The sequence below is a fragment of the Notothenia coriiceps genome, unplaced genomic scaffold (assembly GCF_000735185.1).
Source record: "Notothenia coriiceps isolate Sejong01 unplaced genomic scaffold, NC01 NC01_scaffold00001211, whole genome shotgun sequence".
Classification (NCBI taxonomy): Eukaryota; Metazoa; Chordata; class Actinopteri; order Perciformes; family Nototheniidae; genus Notothenia; species Notothenia coriiceps.
The window spans coordinates 15347-39045 of record NW_011333912.1 but is presented as its reverse complement, the minus strand read 5'-3'; the positions used below and the strand labels follow the sequence as shown (position 1 = coordinate 39045).

The 23699-nt window shown below is 40.2% G+C and overlaps 1 protein-coding gene across 1 annotated transcript in view; it reads left to right on the top strand.

Annotated features, from left to right (window-relative positions):
• Positions 1-23699, top strand: part of col5a2a (collagen, type V, alpha 2a) — a 44440-nt gene that overhangs the window by 6490 nt on the left and 14251 nt on the right. The window contains exons 2-19 of the mRNA XM_010787605.1: positions 16122-16361; positions 16749-16768; positions 16861-16893; positions 16989-17021; positions 17245-17298; positions 19337-19429; positions 19750-19821; positions 20457-20501; positions 20586-20639; positions 20772-20825; positions 21299-21352; positions 21489-21542; positions 21654-21707; positions 21874-21918; positions 22268-22321; positions 22425-22469; positions 22653-22706; positions 23468-23566. Coding sequence (XP_010785907.1) covers positions 16122-16361; positions 16749-16768; positions 16861-16893; positions 16989-17021; positions 17245-17298; positions 19337-19429; positions 19750-19821; positions 20457-20501; positions 20586-20639; positions 20772-20825; positions 21299-21352; positions 21489-21542; positions 21654-21707; positions 21874-21918; positions 22268-22321; positions 22425-22469; positions 22653-22706; positions 23468-23566 — 1157 coding nt within the window. The remainder of the gene's footprint in view (positions 1-16121; positions 16362-16748; positions 16769-16860; positions 16894-16988; positions 17022-17244; positions 17299-19336; positions 19430-19749; positions 19822-20456; positions 20502-20585; positions 20640-20771; positions 20826-21298; positions 21353-21488; positions 21543-21653; positions 21708-21873; positions 21919-22267; positions 22322-22424; positions 22470-22652; positions 22707-23467; positions 23567-23699) is intronic.

Genomic DNA, 23699 nt, shown 5'->3' with positions numbered 1-23699 from the left:
GAGGATCGAGGGTTGAGGAGGCTCTCTGGAGGAGCTCTAACCGAGGATGCACTGATGGCTCCTCCACGGCTCCTTCGTGGATGCATTTCCGGGAACAGAGATGTTTCAAAGAGTCGTGACGCACGGCCGGACTTATCTCAGCCAATGACAGCTCTGCATGCATTCCCTGGATATTATTTTAGAAACTGCTTTCATCGCATCGCGATGTTTCCAGAGAGAACAGCTGTGAGGTCCGTGCAGAAAGCAGAGCAGTGTGTATAATATATATCACTCAGTATAACAGGCCTACTCTCTTTATTTGCTTTAGTTTAGTAGATATCTACAAACAAAGAGTCGATATTTTTCTAAGACCATCGAGTGCTTCACATAATAAAATACACAACGGCTGTAGCCTGATTATGCTTTAGGAGCTTTAGGTGTGTGTGGTACAGATGCGGCAGACAGACGGGTCTCAGTTGGTTTGGTGTCCTCTGCTTACTTTTAATACTTACTACTGTATACTGTAAATACAACTTTTGGCCCGTAATTTCAATTCCCCATTTCAGCGACCAGAGAGAGGGGGGGATATATCCAGTCTCTGATTGTGTTACGTTATTATGAGAGTGCTCTCATACTTTAAATGGTATATATTTATATAAATAAATTTGGGTGCATGGTAGAAATCAACTACAACAACATTAACATATTTTACCGTGATTTAATAATTCAAAAATGATGCTGAAGTAACAAAATACTGATACCGGTTAGTAAAAAACATGAATTAAGGACAAGACGGTAGGCAAAAAACCTTTTAAAATCTGTGTTTTCTGAAAAGAGATCGGATCGATCAGGCTAAACTAACCTGTAGCTGCTCCGTCCACACTCACAACAACATCCTAAAGACATAAATAAAGCAGTGAGTATTCACCATGATACAGACAGTCTGTGGTTTGTACATGTTTAACTTTTGTTCAGTTTCTGAACAGATATAAGGAGCTGTGAGCTCTGCTAACAGCTAACGGCTGATGTTTTGGTTTTCTGATTCAACGTCAGTGGCTGAGATCCTCACTGCTGATTGGCTACCACGAGAACGCGTCACGCGAATTTGACGCTCGAGTTGAACAAATTGATTAAAGAGACTCGTACACACACACACACAGTCTTTTGCATTCCAAAGTATTGCTTGTTCATACAGTTGAATGTTGGAGCTTCACTGTGTACTGCTGAATGATTATGTGCAGAGTTTGACCCTTAAAGGCTGTTTCTTTTGCTCTGAAATGGAATATATTTGTTACATATTAATAGAATTTTTGATTTTATTTTATTTGATTTCGGATTTGTGAATGGGAGAAGTAGTAGATAGAAAACATAGCAAACCACTAATTATTCAAGGAGTTGACAATTTGCGAGCGTCGAACTATTCAAAGTAGAGTATTTCATTTTATATACGGTAATACTCAGGAGGCATAGGCCTATATGATTATAATGTTTGACTTTATTGATATTAAAAAAGTGATTTGTTTTCCATGTCATTCGTGTGTTTTACTTATCAGAAAGTGAAGTTATTTATTTGTAAGCTCCAAATCCAAATGTTTCCCTCAATGGCCTTTGTGCCCTTAAAACATTTGTGAGACCAAAGGCCAAATGGCCTTGCCCCTAAAATGACGAGATTCCAAGCCTGGCGTCAACTACAGATTTATGATGACATCAATATAATGTCAGATTGGGTTTTTCATTCTTTTATTTTTAAAAGCAACTTTGAATTGAGAGGTTTCGAAAAAAGTACGCATATTTGAGGCAATAGGGCCTGAAAACCGGCTATCCTCTTGCATCATGGGAAATGCAGGACCAAGGATTTCCTAGATGCTGCTTCTTCAATATCCTCCATTTAAAAATGTTTGTACTAATTTGTGTCAACTTTTTTAGGCTCACAAATATCTCTCTTTCAACAATTAAAAAGTAATAATATCAATCCCGAAATGTCAAGAAAAACAAACATGACCGCCATGCCTTTGAAAAGAACAGTTCTCCTGTACAGTGAGTGTTGATACAGCTGCTTGTAGTTTTTTCAGGAGGTCAGGAGAACTCTTGCCCTTTGGAGCTCATCCTCTGCAGGTTGGCAGGCCTTAGTGTACTATAACTCTCCCTCTGAACATGTCTCTCTCTCCCCTGGTGACTTTTTCAAAGGCTGCTGTAATTGCTTCAAATCTTCCAATGTCATGAGATGTTGGGTCCCATCTGGACTCCCTCTCTCTGTGGCCAAGTGCTTTGGGCCAGCTAATAATTCAGCAAAATTAGATTATAGTTTCTGTTGAGTGATTTTCGCAGCAAAGAAGAGTGTCATTGTCAGTAATAAGCATACAAAAGCATGCAAACATTTCCTGTCATGACAAAGCTAAACTTTAGAGATACTGTAATTTATAGTGTTTGCTTTAGAAATAATGGCATTTAAATAACAAGAAACACCCAAGATGTAGCCTTCTTGTCATACATTCTTCAGAACAACAAACAAGTCCAACTTTCAAGCATCACTTGCTTGTACGCCGCAACATGGTGTCTGTCAGCCATAATTGCAGGTTGTGGTCCGACCTAAATTCTAAGTTGTAGCTAGGTTGTGTATATTACATCTGCAGTGGGTGAACGAGTGGAGCTACATGGGTGACAAGGGTTAGCAATGTGGCCTGAGTTATGTTTAGGCTCTTAACAACGTGTTGGACGGCTGATTGACTCGATGGTGAACGCCTCATATAAGTGTGGTGAAATGGCTCAGGGCCAGTTCTGTATGCAGGTGGTCCTTCTTTAGTGGAGCCCAAGCCGATGAAGTGTCACTACTGCAAATAAATAGATATAAATAAATAACATTAGACTGTATAGGCGATTAGTTTTTAGTTAAGAACCACAGTACCTATGTGACTTTAAGCAGGAGGCAACATAAACAGCAGGCTCTGCATTGCTTTAAACTGAAAAATGGTGGAGTTATTATACTTAGACTCTTCTCAAACACAGTTTCTATGCATCTCTACAGAAAGTGATGCAACGTGGAACAACCCACGAAATCAATTTTAGGGCTGAAATTCTTAGTCGACTAACACTCATGCGATAAGTTGATTTAATCGTCTCTACATAAAGAACACCTGAATCTTGAGTTTACCACAGATTGTCAATAGGCTTTTGGCTAATACGTTTCTTGGAAATAGGTAACTTTTGGCAAATTACCAAGCCACCCAAGAAATTCATAGAGGAGAGGTTATGAGGCATAAAGAGCAAACAAGTCTGCGTAGAGAGGTCAATGAGGATGGAAGCATTGAAGCATATCATGTTGTATGAGGATACGTTGTTTTACTTGATGTTGATTGTGCATGATACATGCCTTGACTGAGTTGCACCACATCATTGGATTCCCCTGTTCAGTGTCAGGACTTGTCTTGTGTACTTTATATTATCCACCAGATCAATGGAATACAGTCTTAAACCAAGAGGATCCATGAAAAAAAGAATCATTACAAAAAATGATCTCCCATTGCTCCAACAAGGATTATCTCCATGTTCATAAGTAAAATGCATTAGCTTTTGAGAAGAGTTGCTTCCAACACACAAAGCCCTGGAGTCTTAACCACACAACACTGCCAGAACTCAACAGAAGGGATGATGTTTCTCAAAAATGTCTTCTACTATTAAACTCATATTGTTATAACTGAGAACAGCATCACATCTGGAAGCACAAAGTGAATCAGAAGTGCTGAAGAAGAGTTTCTTTTGCTATTTAGAAGACTTTTTTTTTATTATATTGCCTGGTTTGCAAATCATTGGCATTGTTCGTTCCGATTCCTATGTGGCGGTCTCAAAAGATGTCCAGTTCAGATGTAAGTTATTCAGTAGAGAGAAGGGTGCATATTTTAACACAATGCGAGTCTGTACTGCCCTTAACTTTACTGGCCGTCATGTCCAGTGAGTGTTCCCGAACAAACACCTCTCACACAGAGCCAGACCCATGGAAATGTCTGCTTGTAGCCGATGACTCATGGCAGCCATTGAACCTAGATGATTTCACCAAAGGAGCAAAGCCCTGCTGCAGAGGAGACAGTGTGTTTGATAATGTGGTAAACTGGCAAAGCTACATGTATTTGGTGATTTAGTTATCATTAGTTTGTATTCAAATTCTAAGCTAGAAAATAAATCTGTAAATAGAGAGTGGACTTTCCCACAAGTGACCGCCTTTGGTTCGCCATGTTACTTAAAAATGTCACAAACAAAGTTATTCTTGGCAAAATCACGATATATTTTTCTAAACCAACCAAAAGGTTGTGCTGCTTAGAGCTAACCAAGTTTGGTGCCTTTTTGTTTTGTTTCAGTTTACAGCCTTAACCACATGCAACTGCATTCTTGGGGAAAATACATTTAACTAGAAACATAATTGAAATTGCAATTTAGTTGTTTGTAAACTTAATTTTGTAGAACACATAGTTTTCATGAATCAAGTGACTTTACTGCCCTAACGTTTAACTGTTTACAGTACATTGTGGAAAGTTAGAAATATTTCCAAAGGAAGAATAACCATTTCAAATTCTGGCATAGTAATTTACAGTCCCATATTTTTAAAACAAAATCCACATGAATGAAATCAAACCCTAGCACTTTGTGCCTTTGTAAACATACTAGAGAATTAAAGCAAAGCCACATGGGTTCTCTTAAGACACAGTATCCTGCACAATAACCTTGTAATTACTCTATACTTTATTCTCTCCTTACTTAATCAGCCACAGTTCCACACCGACACATGCCTCAAGTTGGTGTTGTGCACCATGCCAGGCTTTATTTACCTGGGCTTAATTGACGCTCTGAGTACAGACTTTGCGTCTTGACTTATATTTCATCTCTTTCCCTCTCTTGTCTCTAAGCCTTTCACTGAGGTGCTCTGCTATTTAGGGGCTTCAGCTTTAAACATGGGATAAGAACAGAGGAGGAAACTTCATTTTATCATCATTTCATATCTATTACGAGAGGGCTGCAGCCAGAGGGGAGATAACAAAGAGACGGTGGAGGAGGAGGAGGAGGACAGAGAGGAGGAGGAGGACAGAGAGGAGTCGGGGCAGGGGAAGAGAGGAGGGAAAAGAAAAACAGGGGTGAGAATGTGATGGGGGTGGGAGACGAAGCAATGAGGGAAGCCCAGAGGATTGTTTGGGACACGTCATTTAAGGGTAAATACTTCTCTGTAGACTCAGCCTCTACCCCCTGCACATCGCAGTACTCTGCTCTACTCCAGCACAGGAAGTCTTGTGGAATTTCCTCTAGAAGAGCATCTGTTTCTGCTCTGGTTGTTGTCACTAGCAACAATTTGATTCACATTCAAATGAGAGAACACTTGAGATTAAAACATTGTTTTTTTCCGATTAGTGTTTGATTTTTGGGTGCAAATGCCTGCCTCTTCCGTGTAGAGTACCCACTTAATGAATAACATGTTATGGATAGTTGAGGGATATATATGGTTTATATCCATTCGATCAGCAGGCTTTTTGTCTTTGCTCCTTTAGAGCCTTTTTGGAGTCTGCCTTTTGGTGGACATGTTTAGGACTTAGCCAGCTGCTCATGACATTTTGAATAAAGTATGCAGCTGTTACTGATGGAGGGGCGGAGTTCCAGTAAACAAACTGCAGCACATCGCCCAATAAATAATCCTCCGCTTGGCACTGATGACGTTGCAAATAGAGTCCCAAGATGCTGGTTAAAGAGTGCTCCATTAGTTGATGCAGTTGGCGTTCTTCCATGGTGTCACAAGAACCTGGGTGGGAATATTCCCCTCATCCTTCAGTCATTAGGGAAGTACAGATAGAGGTGTGTGTGTGTGTGTGTGTGTGTGTGTGTGTGTGTGTGTGTGTGTGTGTGTGTGTGTGTGTGTGTGTGTGTGTGTGTGTGTGTGTGTGTGTGTGTGTGTGTGTGACATTTGTATTGTATTCAGTAATTGGGAATATCATCATTTGATTTAGCCTTTCAGAAGTCACAAATTAGTAACCCAGACTAGTTCATGTTATGTTGAAACTCAAAGATGTATTTCACAGCTCATAAGATGGTCTTTATCTTTCATAGAAACATAACATTGTCTGACTAAGGAGTCGAAAGTTGCAAATATTTTAGGAAATTGCTCTTATTGATAGGGAATAATGTTATTCCATTAACTCAAATGATAAAAAAAACTACAACAACCAGAATGCATTGTGCTCTCTCTGCTGCTATCATCACCAGATGGCTTTGCTTGACTTTTGGCTGATGCAACTCTTCCTCCTTTTAGAGCCATAATGCCTCCGCACTGCATCTTTTTTGAAACTAACATCTTTGATAAGGATTCTTTCCATTTGTTCAACATATGGACCTCTAGTGACTTTTAAAACACCCCCACATTTGTTGGGTGAAAGCCCATTTTGTGCACAGGTATAACCTTTTCCAAAGCCATGTACTTGGACACTGCTTGACCCTACCTGCTCTGAGCTCAGATGCATCACATCAGTTCTCCTCTGACCTCATCCCCTCTCTGTCTGCATCTGCCTCTACAGAAATGCAGGCTGCAGTACACTTCAAGGGGCTCCATTTAGCAATAAAGAGAAAGTGTGATAAATACTTTGTGTCCCCTGGGGCACCAGCATGAGTGATGTCACCACAGAAAGGGGCCTCACAGTGTCAACCCCCTCTCAGGTTTTCTCTGTGCTCACTTATCTGACCAGTGTCTACCAACAGCAGAGCTCATTTGTTTATCCCAGAATAAGGATCAGTGTTTCAACTAATAGCTGTCCCATGTGGTTTTTACCTGAGGAGAAGAAGCTATTAACCCTCCATGTTTAGAAACACTCTGCAGACTGTAACTATCACAGTTGATAAAAAAACAGGAAATTATTAAATGTATGCTTCACTTAGATATTTATAAACTAGGTGCAGATTACTTTCCTGTCAATTTAGTGACCAGCTTAAGGATCTCAGCATTTCAAGTCCAAATGTGAGCTTTCCATTTAGTTCAAATCGGGCTTAATTAAAATCAGAGGTGTTGTGTATGTCACTCATTTAACTCCGTTAATAACACACTGGAGAAGGCTGCAGTTTGACGCCACAACAACAACTGTTTAGAGCGGCAAGAACAGGAAACAAAAACAGACATTATTACCCCTGTGAGAAATAAGGAATTGGAATGGATATGGGACACGGTGTCGTTCCTGATACTACCACTGTCCGAACGGTTATCCCTCTGTGTTTTAGTTACAATGAAAATGCCCTAATTTCTGTTCGAATAATAATCCATGTAGATAAGAGCGTAATAAGAGCTTTAGTTCACCTGGAGTTAAGTCATGGTTTCCATTTCAGAGTTGATGCTGGGCTTACGCCAACTCAAGCTTATCTCCTAATGTTTTGAGGAATCTTTGGCCTAACATCTGCTCAGAAAAGGTTTTCTTTACAGCCTCTTCATAAAATCTGCTCTGTGATTGAGTTTCAGCCAATTGCAAAATGGCATTACTTTAAATACAGATGCGTCACATGACCTCTAAAAGAACATCTTCCAGCAGTGATGGGTCATTATGCACCTTTCTGCATTTAACATCTTGGTTTTGGCTTTTCAAGCCCTGCATTCACTCCCCCGTACTGCTTCTTCCATACATTTAAGCCACTGATAAATAAGTCAAGTAGAAATCAATTACAACATTCATGGAGAAAGTCATTACTGTCATGTTTAATTTATTTTACAAAGTATGGAAGATAATTAAAGGGGATCTATTCTGCTCTTTTTCAGGTTCAGGAAAAGTAAAACCTCAAAAAGAATAAAAGGTTGTTTTACTTCGTGTGTGTGTGTGTGTGTGTGGGTGTGGGTGTGTGTACACTTGGCTTTTTTTAAGGCCGTTTAAGAGGAGTTGGTCATATGTTGCAGACAATAAAGCACCATGCAATTCTGTTAAAAGTATACATCTTTTTTTTAAATGTCTTCTGCCTGTCGCAGCCTGGCTGTTGCATCACTTCTCTGAGCCATTAGAATAACACGGAAAGAAGAGAAAAAGAACAGAGACTTAAAGGGAAAAACAGAGGAGTGTGGAGGAAAAGTCCAGAAAGCAGCCTGCGTGCTTTGATAGGGATAAGAGGGAGGAAAAGGAGATTTGAGAGCTTGACGGGGTTATGAGAAAACGCAGGCTAATGCGAAAAAGAAAGAGTGGGATTTAAAACGGAGCCTCCGGCGGCCATTTGGTTTAAGGAGTGGAAGCAGCATCCTGAAAATAGTGAAGCTCTGAGGTCAGACAAAATGAGGAGGCAATAAATCTCTGCTGCCTCGGGCCTGCTCCCCCCTCCATTTAAATAATACGCTTCATGAAGCGACTCCTTCCCAACCCGAAGAACAGTCGGGCATGTTTGTCCCATCATCTGCAGTAAGTTTGTTAGAAATGTTCCAAAAGGAAAAGTCTCTGTTACATGTTCAGCTGTGACCATATGCTGTACTGCTATCTGAAAGGCAATGATTGATGTTCCTCAGTACATTTCATCATTTGAGGTAGTTCTTTCTGCATTGAGTATCTTTCATTTTAATACTTGAAGTTATACAAAAGTAGTTGAAAAATGTCAGCAGTGCTTTTTGTATTTGACAGATTCAAGATTCACAGGTCATTACATTTGATTATATGTTCTGTAAGTATTTTTACTTAATGTGTACAAAGCAGGACTTTGACTTGTAGTATTTGCAGTGTGGTATGAGTACTTAAGTTGCTTAACAAATTACTTAAGGTACTGAACACTTCCTCCGCCACTGCAACACTTGTTGTTAATGAAGATGTTACTGCACTCAGAGGGGAAATAGATAGCAACATGTTGTGTTAATGTAGCGGCCTGTGATTGAGATTCTGTCCTCACATCTCCAGAGAGAAGGAGAGGAAGAGACATGCTGCACACTGAGGCAGAAACCAGATGTGTTGAGAGCTGCAGACAGTGCGGTTAGCAGAGCAGAGCATGCATTTTATTTATCCAAACTGTTGGCCAACCTCAATCACAAAAACGCATTTACTCATTTACCCTTTATTGTCTAGCCATGCACATCATTTTAGAATTCTGACTAAGGTGATGAGATGTCTAAAATATATCCCATATGCATACCATTCCTCAGGATAACTAGCAAAGCATGCAGTCAGCAGGGCCTATTTCTTTGGTGGAAAAGAGCTCAAATCAAAACGGTTGACAGTGAGCTCTGTGGATGACCAAGATTAGCATTTTCAATGCTTATTATTCATCAGCACAGTACAACATTTAGTACATAGAAACTACATTTCCCAAGTGCTGTATCTTTCACCAGCAGGGTGTGCACAGCTGTGTTGCATACTGCCAATGATTAGATTACCGGTAGTATTGTTGAGTTGTGCCTGCCTGTCCAGTGTTGAGTCATGTTTACTCTGATGAAGATCTGTCAGACTGAGAGCTCAAGGTAAACTGGATCTAAGTGTGCAGATACCTCTTCTATTAGGTAAGACAGATAGCTTCAAACAAAGTGAATTTGAAATGATAAATATGGCTACAAATGTGGCTTCCAATGCTTGACCCTGACTTCAAGCTAAATCATGACATTGAGGGTATGAAACGTTTTGCCAGTGAGATCAAATAATCATTATAACCTAAATGGTCACTGGCTTTTACTTCCAAGATTGATTGTGAAAAAAGTACAAGTTGTAGTATTGTGAGGAACCCTCAGGGAATGAAACATGAGGATGATGATGTCGAGGAGACATGGACATCCTCCATAATGCTTGTACGATTTTACTCTAGATACATCTATTGTCTCTACCCACATCTTCAGATATTATATTTCACTGCCATTTGTTCTTCAAATACATACGTCTGAAACCCTAGTCCTCATGTTCTTCCTCTGTGTTTCAGTCCCATGTCTCTCCTCTCCACAGTTATGCTTCACATCTGGCTGTGTGCTCAGTTGAAGTGAAACACCGGGGTGCTCTGACCTCTTGTATATGTTACCGCTCTGCTCTGCTCAACTGGAATGTTTGACGTCACATTTTCCTCCACTGCATATCTGCTTTTACTTGGACCAGCCTCGTGTCATACTGTTCATTGATTAAGAATTAAGACGTTATCAATATTTATAGGTGTGGAGATTAAATAATGATGAAGTACATTTAGTTTTCACTGGTCATGTAGCATGGGAGTTTCTGCTTTGTTTTAACATACACGTCTGTGTGTTATAAGCAGCACCAACAGGAGATGTCTCAGAGTTGAATGTGTTTGATCATACAGTATGGAGCTGATGGCTGGCTGGCTATGAAGGCTGACTCAGTAGTGTGATGTATTATTCTTTGCAAATACATACTGTATATTATACACGTGGTGTATTGAAATGGCACAATGACAGGAAAGTGCACATTGAAACATTTTTTTTCCGTACATCTTTCTGAAAAAAATGTTCACTGAGGACAAAAACGCATTAAAAGTTATCATTCATTTAGAGCTTTAATGTGCCAGTATCAGCCATGCCGGACAATGTTAAAATCATATTTAAACTTTCACTTGTAACATTTTATGAAGAAACTTTATAATACACATTAGCATGTAAATAAGGCATTTTTGCCTACTAAAAAGTGAATATACAGTATAATAAAATCTTTCAAAATAGGTTGGTTAGATTTCCGCTCAAAATGTTCATATGATGTACAGTATAGGATAAGTCATTTCAATGCACAATAACACAGTGACATAATCTATCAAATGTGCACATGTAAATCATGCTATCCTCTTTCGTCCTTGCTAAACAAGTGACGGAACACTTCAGATAAAAACCAGTGTCAGTACAAAACATAAATTAACCCCAAAAAAAAGAGTGACGTGAAGAAAAACTGTCACATTTACATAAACATTTCTTTGTTAATGCCTGTCTTCATTTATTGGTAGAACTTTTCTTCATTGCCAATTATTCCAATGTTTCCATTTTCAGTTGAAGGTTGTTTATTCATGCCAGTTCTTTGTTTCCGTGGCCAAAAGGCTCCTTCCTTGTTCTCGCCTCATAGCGAAGCATCACATTGTCCACATTCAGTCAAGTGTGACAGTGTGCGTTATTGACCATGATCAATGTGCAGTGGAAAGAGCTTCAGAGGACACGCAAACCACATGTTTGACACGTTGCCAACACTGTGTTAGCTTTGAGTTTCAACAGCTTTACCTGATAAAGAGAAACTCTCATGTTGTTGTGCTTTTGTCTTTGAAGAAATTCCACACTAACCAAAAAAACTAAAAGGCAGGCTATTGGATTATGTCGTTGCATGAATTCAGTTTGAAGTTTTCTTTTCCTGAATGCCTTATGATTGTGTTTGTGTGAAGGCACTTGACAGTAACATGGGACTACTGAAATTCTTCAAACCAATTGACTAAAGTTGTCTTAAAGCCTTTGAGAACTGGAACAAAAAAACACACTTATTTGAGCTGTAACATGCACGTTTACCTAACCCGATCAGGTCGTTTGTTTTGCCTTAACATAACCAAGTAGTTGTATTGTAAAAATGTTTAGTTACTTTTAAGCAACAACCACATCTTTAAAACTACCTTTGGGAGGAAGCAGTTTAAATGGGAAAATGTTTACAGAAAACAGGGTGGTCTCCCTCTACAGCTTAATTAATTGAACTGTAAAAAAAGTAATTTTAGGGTTTATTTTGTTTAGTAACTGAGATTTAGACTACACAGTTTTGCTCTGAAATATAGAGGCCAAATAGATAGAGAAGCCGGGGGGGTGGGTTTACTGTGGTTGCCTCTTTAATGGAAGAGCCATATGGACATATAACTGAGCTGATTAGTGGAAAGCCCCATGAGCATATCAAATGTTAATTCTAGCAAGCTAATCACTTATTCATTCTTCTACCATTTCTAAACTGTGCCCAGTCACGGCCCAGGAACAGACCAACTCACCTCTCTCCTAAGGGGGGGTAGCTGTGGTTGCCTCTTTAATGGAAGAGCCATGGAATTGCTGCTGATGGAAAAGCCGAGACATGTAATCAGCAAGCTACTTATTCATTTCTACTTTCCTGGCCGAGCTCCCTACCCCTCCCTCGAGACTCTCAGCTCTGTTTGTGGAAGCCAAGGTAAAGAGCGAGCATGTTCAAACTAGAGCGTTGTTACAGATTGCAAGCCCTGTGAACACAATTCAGCAAATCCTCCATGCTTCAGAATATTAAACCGATGGAATGCACATATTAAAATCCTTGTGCCAGTGGTTGAAAAGGACATATGGAGAGGGATAATCACAGGGCGTTGATGACCTTTGAAGCCAAACACTGTGTTGACATGTTTTTAACCAATTACGACTCAATCACAGGTTGGGCTGAAGGTCCTTCACAGAGGGAAGATTTATGTTTGACCATGACACCGGGGGTTTGAGAGCAGGAAGGAGCAGCTGCTGCACACAGCCCTCAGCAGCTGTAACTCATCTGTATCTGGAGCAGGAATCAGGCTGCATTCAAATTAGTTACTGCAACAAAGAGCCTCTTCACAACAAGAACGGAAACAATTAGCATGATTTCATAAACGTACCATGCAGTGGGCACTATCCCTCTGAGAATGAGACAGAGTTGTGCCCATTAGTTTGGGGGCTGCACTTGGAACAACTCGTACTTTTTCTTTTCTTTTTCCTAAAGGAAATGAGAGTTCCAGCTTTATGTGACTCATTGTTTCCATAAGGCCATTTTCTAACCCCCTCCACTTGTGGCTGCAAAAGATTCTCCCCTAACGCTGTGTGTTATGAGTATTTCCATATTAGCCAAGGAAAATCTATAAAGTGTCTACTTTTTTCTGTCTACGTTTGCCAAGTACAGCACATATGTGGCAATGCAAGAGAGCGCTTTTCAGGTTATTATACCTCCGTGCCGAAGTTAGCCGGAAAGATTCTGGCTTTGAATAGTCAATCCGTTCATCCAATTCTTGCAAACTCTAAATCTCAGTAACACCTGGAGAACATGTCAACAGGTTTGACACTTGGACTCAAGCATGAACTTTTTAGAATTTGGTGGTCAGAGGTCAAGGTCACTGTGACCTCACATCTGTACCCTGCTAGTGAATGCAATATCTCAGGAACACCAGAAGGTAATTTCTCCCAACACAGGTCAAAGGTCAGGGCCATTGTGACTTGACAAAACATGCTATTTGCTATAACTATCATTTACACTCTTATTAAGAGAATGTTGCACACATGTTGTACTTATTACCACCACTATTTTACTTAAACGTTATATGATTTTGACATTTTCCTTAAAAAAATGTATGCTTATATATGTATTTTATAATTTTTATTTTGTCCCTGTAGTATTGTACATTCTTACTGTTACTTCTGCTGTTTATATAACATTTTAATTTAATTTTAGAATGGAGCACCTTTTGACAAAACCCATTTAATGATTTAAAAATGGAATAAAGACATTATTTGTAATGACGTTTCACTGGTTGTTGGAGTCATACAGTTGTAATTGTAGTTTCTTCTTCTCTTTGATGTGTGCCGTCACTTATTTCGGAGTTCTTTGATATCTGTCTGCTGTGTGGTGAATAGCGGGCACAGAGCATGTCGCAGAGCTCCAGACTCCATGTTTTAAACCGGAGGAGGAAACTGTCTGGGTGCTTAGCTGACTCGTGGAAAATCCAGATCAAGCAGTCGCCTTCGGAGGGCCGCATGCCTTTTCGCCGCTGTCACGGTTAAACTGTTTTTTTTTACGGCGTCTGTGGAAAAGTATGGAACCGGCAATGAATTAGCTGAGAGGGGGGGGGAAAGTGAACGTCCCTCTCCTCCTCCTCAAGGCTTGTGGTGGGGGTTTTAAGACCGCTCTAAAAAACCACACTTCTCTTCCAGTACATTTCAAACTGTCCCAACATGCAGAGTTTCAAATGTTTCAAACCCAACAGGAAAAATGTCTCTCCAGCTCTGTGGCCAGACATCGCTGCTGTGACGCTTTCTCAGAAATGAAGGGAACCGTACCTTGATGATAGTATAACAACATATAATGCAGCGTGTTTAAGGCTATATACACAATATAAGGACATTTTAACAAGTATTCAAATCCTGTCATAAGCACTCAAGCATTTCAAAAAAGATACACACTTTTCTGAGATGCATGAGTAATTCATCTTCATTTTTTGGAAAGATTGTTTTGTGTTTACGCTGATGTTTCGTTTCTTGGTTTCACAAGACAAAACTAAGCTGTTCCCTTAGAAGTGATTAAGTCGGCTGGATTTTAATTTGTGTTTACATTCTTTTACTTCTTTGTCATAATTCTAGCCTTAAAACATTTGTACATTCTGTTGTGAATGAGACATAAGAAATTAAATGAATATATAAAACTGGTAGGGATAAAAAGCTCAACAAGAAACTCCACATGCACAGAATGAAGATCTTGGTTTGATAATGTTTTGCACATGAGATGACCCAAATCACAGCCACCCATACTGGTGGGATTAGATTGAATTGACTTCCTGCTGTATTGAACAATGTCCAAGCCTAGTGTTTCCTGTAATTGGAGGCATTTCAGAGGATCTCTTGTCAGGACGAGTTTAAAAAACATCCCCAAATCATGTACATGATAACCGTGTGTGTGATATGGGTGTGTGTTTATGTCCGAGTTTGCTCACTTGAGTGTGTGAGTTGAGCCTTGTTGTATATCTGTATTAGTCTCTACTGTACTTTATCTGCAGTGTGTGTACATTCCTTTGCTTGTATAACTCAAATATTAATATGGGATTAAGCCGTGTTAAAACATGTTGTCTCGTGGCATACAGCCTCAGTATAAGCACACCTGCATTAGTATCTACCGCTCTTTGACTTTTTTCTTTAAGTTTTTTGGAACCATCCAGAAAGCACATTGAGGCTGAGTGAAGTTGAAATGTAGATGTTTTGACATAAAACCACAATAACAGAAACCTCTGAGCAGTCAGGGCTCCCCTGCAGCGTCCTCTCCCTGCAGCAGGTTCACCTGGCTCACCTGCACAGTGAGGCTCAGAGCTGCCCCCTGCTGGTCAACTCAGGAACAGCTGGAGTCACATTACAAAGGGTTAAAGCTATGATCAGTTCGACACATCCCAATGCTCTACAACCACAGTTCTTATTTATCTTTTGTTTATTCAGCTGTGGATGATTTGCTGCAAGTGTAAGGTAACACACGTTCAGATATTTGCACGTATTAGAAAGATTGAAAACTTGACTTTATATTTGGATAAGACTTCTGGTAGTAACAGATGCTTCACAGGAGGCTGCAGGGTTTTTTCTTTTCTTTTGAACATGAGCCAAGTTTTTAGCACCCTGTCTCTCGAGGAAAAGACTTCACTCTTTCTCTGCAGCCAAGAATCACCAGACCTTTGTTGTCTGGAAGCCTCAGTTCATATCACACTGGAACATGTTTTATTTCTCTCCAGCATGATTTTTTTGTTTCAATAGTGTTTCCTGTTGGTAAGATCTGCTGCTGGACACTCACACCTGAGATTGTGGATTTTTTGGCATCAACAGGATAGTAACTACTCTTAGAGGCAGCTGGTTCAAGGACAAATAAATGAATCTCAGGGGTTAGTCCTGTCGTCTCGTAGAAAGATGATCCCCTCTGTGTTTGTGTTGAGGTTCTCTCAAAGGCAGTTCATGTGTTAACCCCTGGGATAGGCCTCTACACATACAGAGGACAAGAGAGAATAGAGGATTGATGGATGACTGCTTAGTTTCTGCTTGCTTGGTTGAATGGTTCACAAATAAATGATTGATTCCTTGTCATCTTGTATCTTCACTGGACATACTTTTTTGAAGTGGCCAATCGATCAAATCAATAAATCAAATGTTATTTGTAAGCCCAATATTACATGCATACAGATGAAGATAACGAGAAGAAGAGGGGAGATGGGATGTGAATGATTTAAGGTGAAAATGAAAGTCCTTGACAGTGTAAACCTATAGCAGCATAACTAAGGGGCTGGTTCAAGGAAAGCCTGAGCCAGCCCTATCTATAAGACTATCTTCCACAGAAGAGGAGCTTGATAGATAAAGACCCTGGCTCCAGTTTTCAAAAATAGTTCTAAAAATAAAATGTGTCTTTTTCCTTTAGTGTATATAAGGCTCAGAGAATCCCAGTCCACCTGATTAACCAACTGTTCTCCCCTCCTTGATGCAGGAGATGATTTGAGCTGCACGGCGGACGGCCAGGTGTACAGCAACAGGGACATCTGGAAGCCAGAGCCATGCCGGATGTGTGTGTGTGACAACGGCCAGGTCCTCTGCGACGAGATCCAGTGTGATGAGCTGAGTAACTGCGACAAGGTGGTGATCCCCGATGGAGAGTGCTGCCCCGTGTGTCAGAGCGGAGCCTCCACCGACGGGGGCCAGGGCAGCTTCGGAGGTGGTGATGGTGGTGGTGAGGGAGAATACATACACATGTATTTGATGAGATGAAAAAACTACTTTTGATACCTGTTAATGTATTCAGAGTAAACAATCACACACACATGATCAACACAGATTAGAAACAACATCTGCAGAGCTTCAATGAAGGACTCAGTTTCAAACTATTAAGCACATTTGCACAGGATGCTTTTCTTTAAGAATGAGTGAGATAAGGGTGATTGTGTTGCCTTTATTTACTTTGACAGACTTGCACAATGGTGAGATATGAATTTACTTAAAGCTGATTCGCTATCTGCATTTCATTTTCCACTTGATGATTCATTGTTGGTTTCCGTACCTTTTCCCGAAATGCAGTCCAATTAATCATGTGATCTATTTTTATGTTTCCTCTCTGTAGGTGAAGCAAGAGTCTATAAGGTAGGCCACAGTGTCCCCATTTAGGCTGACACTCGTTATATTATGTGTTCCATCACAGAGTTTAACATATTTGGTCTATTCTGTTCATCCAGGGTCCGAAGGGAGAACCCGGGGAAGTCCCACTGGTGAGTTTTGCCAAATATGAACCTCTTTTAAAAAGGATGACTATTTAGTTAAAACAGACTTAATGCAGATTGTAACTTTGATGATTGTCCTGCAGGTGACTGGTATCAGAGGCCGCCCTGGACCTATGGTGAGCCTCTTATTTTTATCGTTGAAGATAGAATAATTTCTTCTTCATTCAACTACCTGAACTGACACTAGATGGCATTAGAGGAACAGTTACCTCCTGCATCAACTCACCTTCAACACAGCATTCATCTGAGGCACTGTGTTAAGCCTTCCGGCGACAGGTGTCGTTGTGATGTCATCACTGTCAGACACTCATTGGTCCTTTCTGTTTGTCATGACTCCAGGGGGGTCCGGGCTCAGCAGGAGACAGAGGAGCTCGTGGACACAAAGGAAGGCCTGTAAGTCTCCATGCACAAAAACACAATGTTAACATCACAATAGGGCTGCAACTAACGATTATTTTGGTAGTCGACTAATCGGTCGATTATTTTTTCGATTAGTCGACTAATCTAACGATTATTTCTGTCACACCCTCCATCTCTGCTTCCTGTGGGCACGGCTCCTTTTCCGGGCTCCAGTGCATGTTTTACCTCAAGTCTGCACACCTGTGAATGTCACCCTGTTGTCCAGTCCCTCTGCCTTAACATAACATGATCCCATAGAAAATTAAAATAATGAGCAAGCATTAGCAAGCATTAACCATGAGACGTTCTGTTTTCCAACATGTAAGCTAACGTAAACATGACTATGGCTAACTTGCTCAAACTTACCCATGATCCAAAGTAGCAGTCCTCACGGTTCCAGGGTGCTTGCGTTTTAAATGCTCGTGCATCACTGTAGTGCTGCCGTGGAATGCCAATTCCCCTTTACAAATTCTGCATTTCACTGACTTCTTTGGCTTGTCGTCTGTGAAATACTCCCACACTTTCGAAACTCTCGGTTTCGCTTTTTTGAGCTCTTCATCACCCTCATTCTCTCTCCTTTCCGCCATCGTTCGTATTCTTTCTTCTTTGTTGTTAGTACAGAATGCAGTCATGGCAGACAATGGAGAGTATACTGCCCCCAGCACTTCCTGTAGTGCATTGCAGTTACAAATGAACATTTGCGCAGTTTTGAATTAACGTTACCGGCTCTCTGATTGTTTTTATACGACGCGTCGACACTAAAATTCCGCGTCGACGAATTTTTATGATCGACGTCGTCGATTATGTCGACTAATCGTTGCAGCCCTACATCACAATAAAGTTCAAGTAGTGTGTGATCAAGTGTTCTTTTATTCAACCCTTACACTTCTCTTAATATGATCAGAAACAACATCCTGATGATATTTATTATGAGGTTTTCAAAGGATATATGGCAGAACACAACAGGATAAATCCAAGCAGTATTGAATGGGTTACAGTTTGCACAGTCCATATGTACTGTATGTGTATGTTCCTGCATATCTGCAGCAGTATTACGAGTGTCTCAGACTTGTAGATCAAAAAGACAAGATATGATAATATAACGCTTTTTCCAATCCTGCAGAAAATGATGGTGCCACATTTCTCAAAAGTACACGAACCTAAAATAACTAAAAATGAAATAAAAAGTGCATAACAACAAGGACCAACACCACTGCATAATAGAACAGCAGTGAGAGTAACTACTATATAGGAAATAAAGAAATAAAACGATCAAACATATAAAGTGTATAAGAAGTAATGCTGACACCAACGCCTTATATAATACCAATCAGTAAGGCAAATCTATAAAAATAAAAATAAATACATTCAATTAAATAAAACAAACAAGTATAAAGTAGTGGCTAGTGGCTAATGGAAAAACTGTAAAAAAATACATTTTGTAGAATATGTTAACTCAAATTAAAAAGATGGTTCATTATTTATTTAGACTTCTTTAAATTGTGTTTTTTATGTTTTTGAGTGTATCTTGATGTCTACAGAATTCATTGGATGCTATCTCTGCTCTTGAATATAGCATTGTCATCAGAAAGTCTTAAATATAATGCAATTTATACATTATATTCTTTTTTTGGTTCAAGGGCAAGAGACGAACAGTCAGAATAAAGCCTAAAGTGCCAGGCTGATGTATAATGTGCTTTGCTCAGCCGTGCTGTAGCAGGGTGATGAACGAGGTACAGGGCAGTCAGAGGCAGCGTTGGGAGGAGATGTATTAACCAGCGGTCCCTACTGTACAAGCTACACTGCTATACACACATCAAGCTGCAATGACTGGTCCAAGCAGGACAAAGCAAAGTATCTCAGCTACACTCACTCAACTTGATTTCAATATTTCACAGGAAATACATAGCACTAAAACTGAAAAGTACAAATACATATTTTCACAGCCAATAAATCAATGTTCGACTGAATAGTTATTCAATGTTTTTTTTCATTCATTGACTCAGTGCTATTCTCTCTCTCTTCCCTATAGGGACTGCGGGGCCCCCCGGGTTATGATGGAGAGCCAGGTATACCAGGTATGCCCGGTGAGGTCGGACCCCCAGGACCCCCAGCCCACCCAGGAGTGAGTCACACTCTCACAAGCCGCAAACACACATATGTACACATGTATTTACAGGCTAACAAAAGACAAGGGGGTGTTTACACACATTAGAAACACACACCCTTTTGTTGTATAGCCATCCTTATACAAAACATAATCAGCAGAATCCTATACAAGTCTTCTGTGGGTCTTCTTTGGGTGTAGACAGAGAGCAGCAACACACGTGACCACATTCATGCACAATCAGCTTCTACCTGTCCTTTATATATTTGGTTGTGTATCATTTGTGTCCAGATTATTTTAAGTTATGTTAAACCAGAGTGTGCCCCCCCCCCCTGCAGGGCCTAGGATCTCAGATGGCCGGAGGCTTTGATGGGAAGAACGGACCTCAGGCCATGTTGAGCGGCTCAAGGGTAAGAGAATGTTAGCTAGATATGAACTCATCTAGTACGGTAACTAAGTCTTTTTGTTTTTCAGTCCTCTAAATCAAAACAATTAGCAAACCACTGTCTGGAAAGGGTTTGATTTTCTAAACTGCCAAGCTTCAGATTGTTTCTCCCACATTTCTCAGTCTTTTACCAAATAATAATAATCTGAAATGTAATATTCCACTTGAAGTAAGTTTACTTAGGAGATCTTTCCCGATATCCAATAGTACAACTTGATGCATCTTTAGTTAACTCCTCCCTGTCTCATGAACACGTTCACCAAGTGGAATGAGACAGCTGACCCAGTCTGTAACTCTGGTCCTTATATTACACGTTTGTTGTGAGCCAGAGAAATGTTGATGACAGGATTATTGTTCAGACTGGAGTACCCGCCTTTTAATCACACATATTATGCAACACTGATGTTGATCTTCCAGAAATGGCTTCCTGCAATAAAACCACTGGGATTTTGAGTTTCTAACAACTTTTAAACAAATCATTTATCTTTGTCCTTATGGAGTTACTCTACTCCCAAAGGGCATATGTCATAATGTTTTTACATTTACGTGTGTTAGGTGTGATTCTGTCCATCATTTCATTGTACATCATGTGTGTTTTAGGGAGAGTCTGGAACAAGGGGCCCCACAGGGCAAAACGGAAACGCTGTAAGTCCACAACATCTCAACACAGACAATACTTGATGGCATATTATTATATTTTAAATGTGTCACTCTTATCACTCTTCTAAGGGTCAAGCTGGACCCCAAGGACCTCCTGGAGAAGTTGGGGAACCAGGGCACATGGTATGACATCATTCTTTTGTACGATTGATGTATGTAGCCCACTTGCCTTAACTAGCTGAGTTTTCATTTGACTGGGATGGATTTCAGAGGGATGAGTTTTCGCTGTATGTTTACAATGTGTGACCTTTACAGGGTACGTCTGGGCAGAGGGGACCTGAGGGCCCTCCAGGGAAAGCAGGTGAAGATGTAAGTCACATGGTGTCTCATTTACTAAATCTTCACTTTCACAATGGTGCAATAACCCAGCCTTCACTGTATTGTTCCAGTTACTAAGATACTGTGAATGTATCTACAGTTAGTATGTATTAAGATCATTGTGAATCCATCAATGACTTCTTAATGTCAAGCAGAAGATACTGAAGATACAAGGAGACGCATAGTATACAAATAACATTTATAAACTGTAAAATGTGTTATAATCCAAATATGTTTTGATACATTTCATAGAATTCTTTGTTTTTCTTTCATGGTCAAGTGGACTAAATAAGAAGTATATGTCAGTGACATCCTAAATAACCCTAGAGCAGGGCCGTTACATGCTCCTTGTTCTAGCACAAACCTCAAGGGAAGAAATCTGAGGCATATATTTCATTGTTAGCACAAAATGTTTCACAGCAAAACAGTTTGTAACATGTTGATGCCACGTCCTCCTCACACAGGGAGAAGCAGGAAAAGGAGGAAACAGCGGAGAAAATGGATTCCCTGGATCAGCAGTAAGCCCCTAGAGCTCCACAGCATACCAACGTTTCTTCACTGCACGCATTACATCTGTATTTATTCAAATCACATATATTTATTACCGCTGTAATAGATATAACTGATGAACATGTTGCATGTCTCATGTTTCAGGGATCCAGAGGATTCCCAGGTACTCCAGGGCCTCCCGGTCTGAAGGGTCACAAGGTGAGAGGACCTTCTCTCAAACATGGATGTTAATGCTTCTCGTAATGCTACTTGCTAAGGAATGATATGTCATGCATGTGGTTACTGATTGTCTTCTCTTTTTGACATCAGGGCCATGGTGGAATAATCGGACAGAAAGGAGAAATTGGAACTCTTGGATCCAAGGTATAAATGAATAAAGTGACATTATTTCCAGTCTGTCTGTTGGTGTGTTCAATGTGTTGGAAAGCTGATTGCTGTAGCTGCTAAAGTTACATGAATACCTGCTAAACACCTTGCCTGAAGTGTGCTCTCTTGTTACTTAACAAGTTCTTCTTTTGTGGTTTTACAGGGTTCTACAGGGCCTCCTGGTCAAATGGGAGGACCTGGACCCATGGTAGGTCATATTCTTATATTATATAATCTTGAGTGTGGCCCGTCTAAATCCTCTATTCTGTAAATTACCCTTTGAACTATCTAACTTTAACCTAAAGCTCAGCTAGAGGACAGCTGACAGGGTTATATTGTTGTTTGAAAATGTTATTGTATTTATGTCGCTGTACCTTCCTTTCATGAATGTATCGTGTAGACATGCTGCATTTGCGCTTATATGTTTGAACCTCTGACTTGAATAAAGCACTTTGTTCATCATGTTTATGACATTTCTGAGAAACCTTCAAAGTGATTCAAATAAAGCTTCATGATGATTATTATTCATATGAGCTGTAATTCCCTGCGTGTGACAGGGTCCTGCCGGCATGCCTGGTGAGAGAGGACGCTCCGGACCCGGCGGTGTCGCTGTAAGGATGAAATCACTTCTGCATCAGAATCGTCTGTCACCATCATCACTACATTACAAAGTGTTTAACTGTCATATTATATTGATACCATGTTGTGTTTTAGGGTAAACGTGGATCACTTGGTAACTTGGGAAAGCCTGGTCCAATGGTAAGACATTTCATCATCATGGATGTACTGTACACCTCAGAGACCATCTTATATAGTTAGCTCAGAAACTTGAGTAGTGAGGGATGGGACCACCTCATCACCTGCTTCAACTCTGCATATTCTATTTCATCCGCTTCCACAATTGCAACCTTTTTTTCTGAAGTCATTGTTGTTATTTGACAGGGTCCGCTGGGTCTCAGTGGGTCATCTGGATATCCAGGATCTCCAGGAATGAAGGTAAGAACAGAAACACACGTACACTCATGCCAATTAGCTGTTTAGTGACTTTCAAATCTAATTAAAGTTTTAGTTTATTACTTTCATTTTCAAAAACTGAGTCCTCCCCGACCAGCCTCGGGATTAGCAGTTGTCGACTCAAAAACACACAAAGATTGATAAACACATAATAAAATGTACATTTTTTTACACATTTTTATTATTTCTTTCTTAGTGCTATTCCACAAAGTGATTACTTAGTGTAATACGTCATTTTTACATGAATTTTGCTGTTTTCCAAGTTCCAAATGTTTCAATTTGAGAGCATATGGTTTCATTAATAACATATTGGCTGTTTTATAATAATCCAGTCTTCACACTTCTTATTGATATTTTCTGTAGCATTAAAAATATATATTTTTGATTGTTTTGTGTGTATTTCCTCAAACTTACAAATGTTCAGTATGGAACTATAAAAGGAAATGAAAAAATCAGTCATTCCCCTAAGATCAGATGCAACTTTATTTATCCCATAGGGATCTCTGCATTTGAATATAGTGATAGGAGCAGTGGGCTGCCATTATGCGCAGCACCCAGGGGAAAGTGTAGAGAACGGTGCCTTGCTCAGGGACACTTCGGTAGCACTTGGTCTTTCCGGGATTTGAACCGGTGACCTTCCAGATCCCAGGCCAAGTCCCTATGGACTTAGCCAGCACCGCCCTAAATTGGTATTCTACCAGTGTCACATTTCTGCATATGAACTGCACTTTGTTGTTCCACAGGGACAAGCTGGCCCCACAGGGGTCCGGGGGCCAGAGGGCCCACAAGGACAGAGAGGAGAGACCGGTCATCTGGGCAGAGCTGGACCAGCCGGCCTCAGGGTAATGTCTTACTTTACTTACACATTTCCTCATAATAAAGTTATTAATTAAGCTGTTTGTTTTTGAATAAATTCTGTTTGATTGAATTTGTAAAAAAACAATGAACAATTACAGTCATGACTCATGACACACA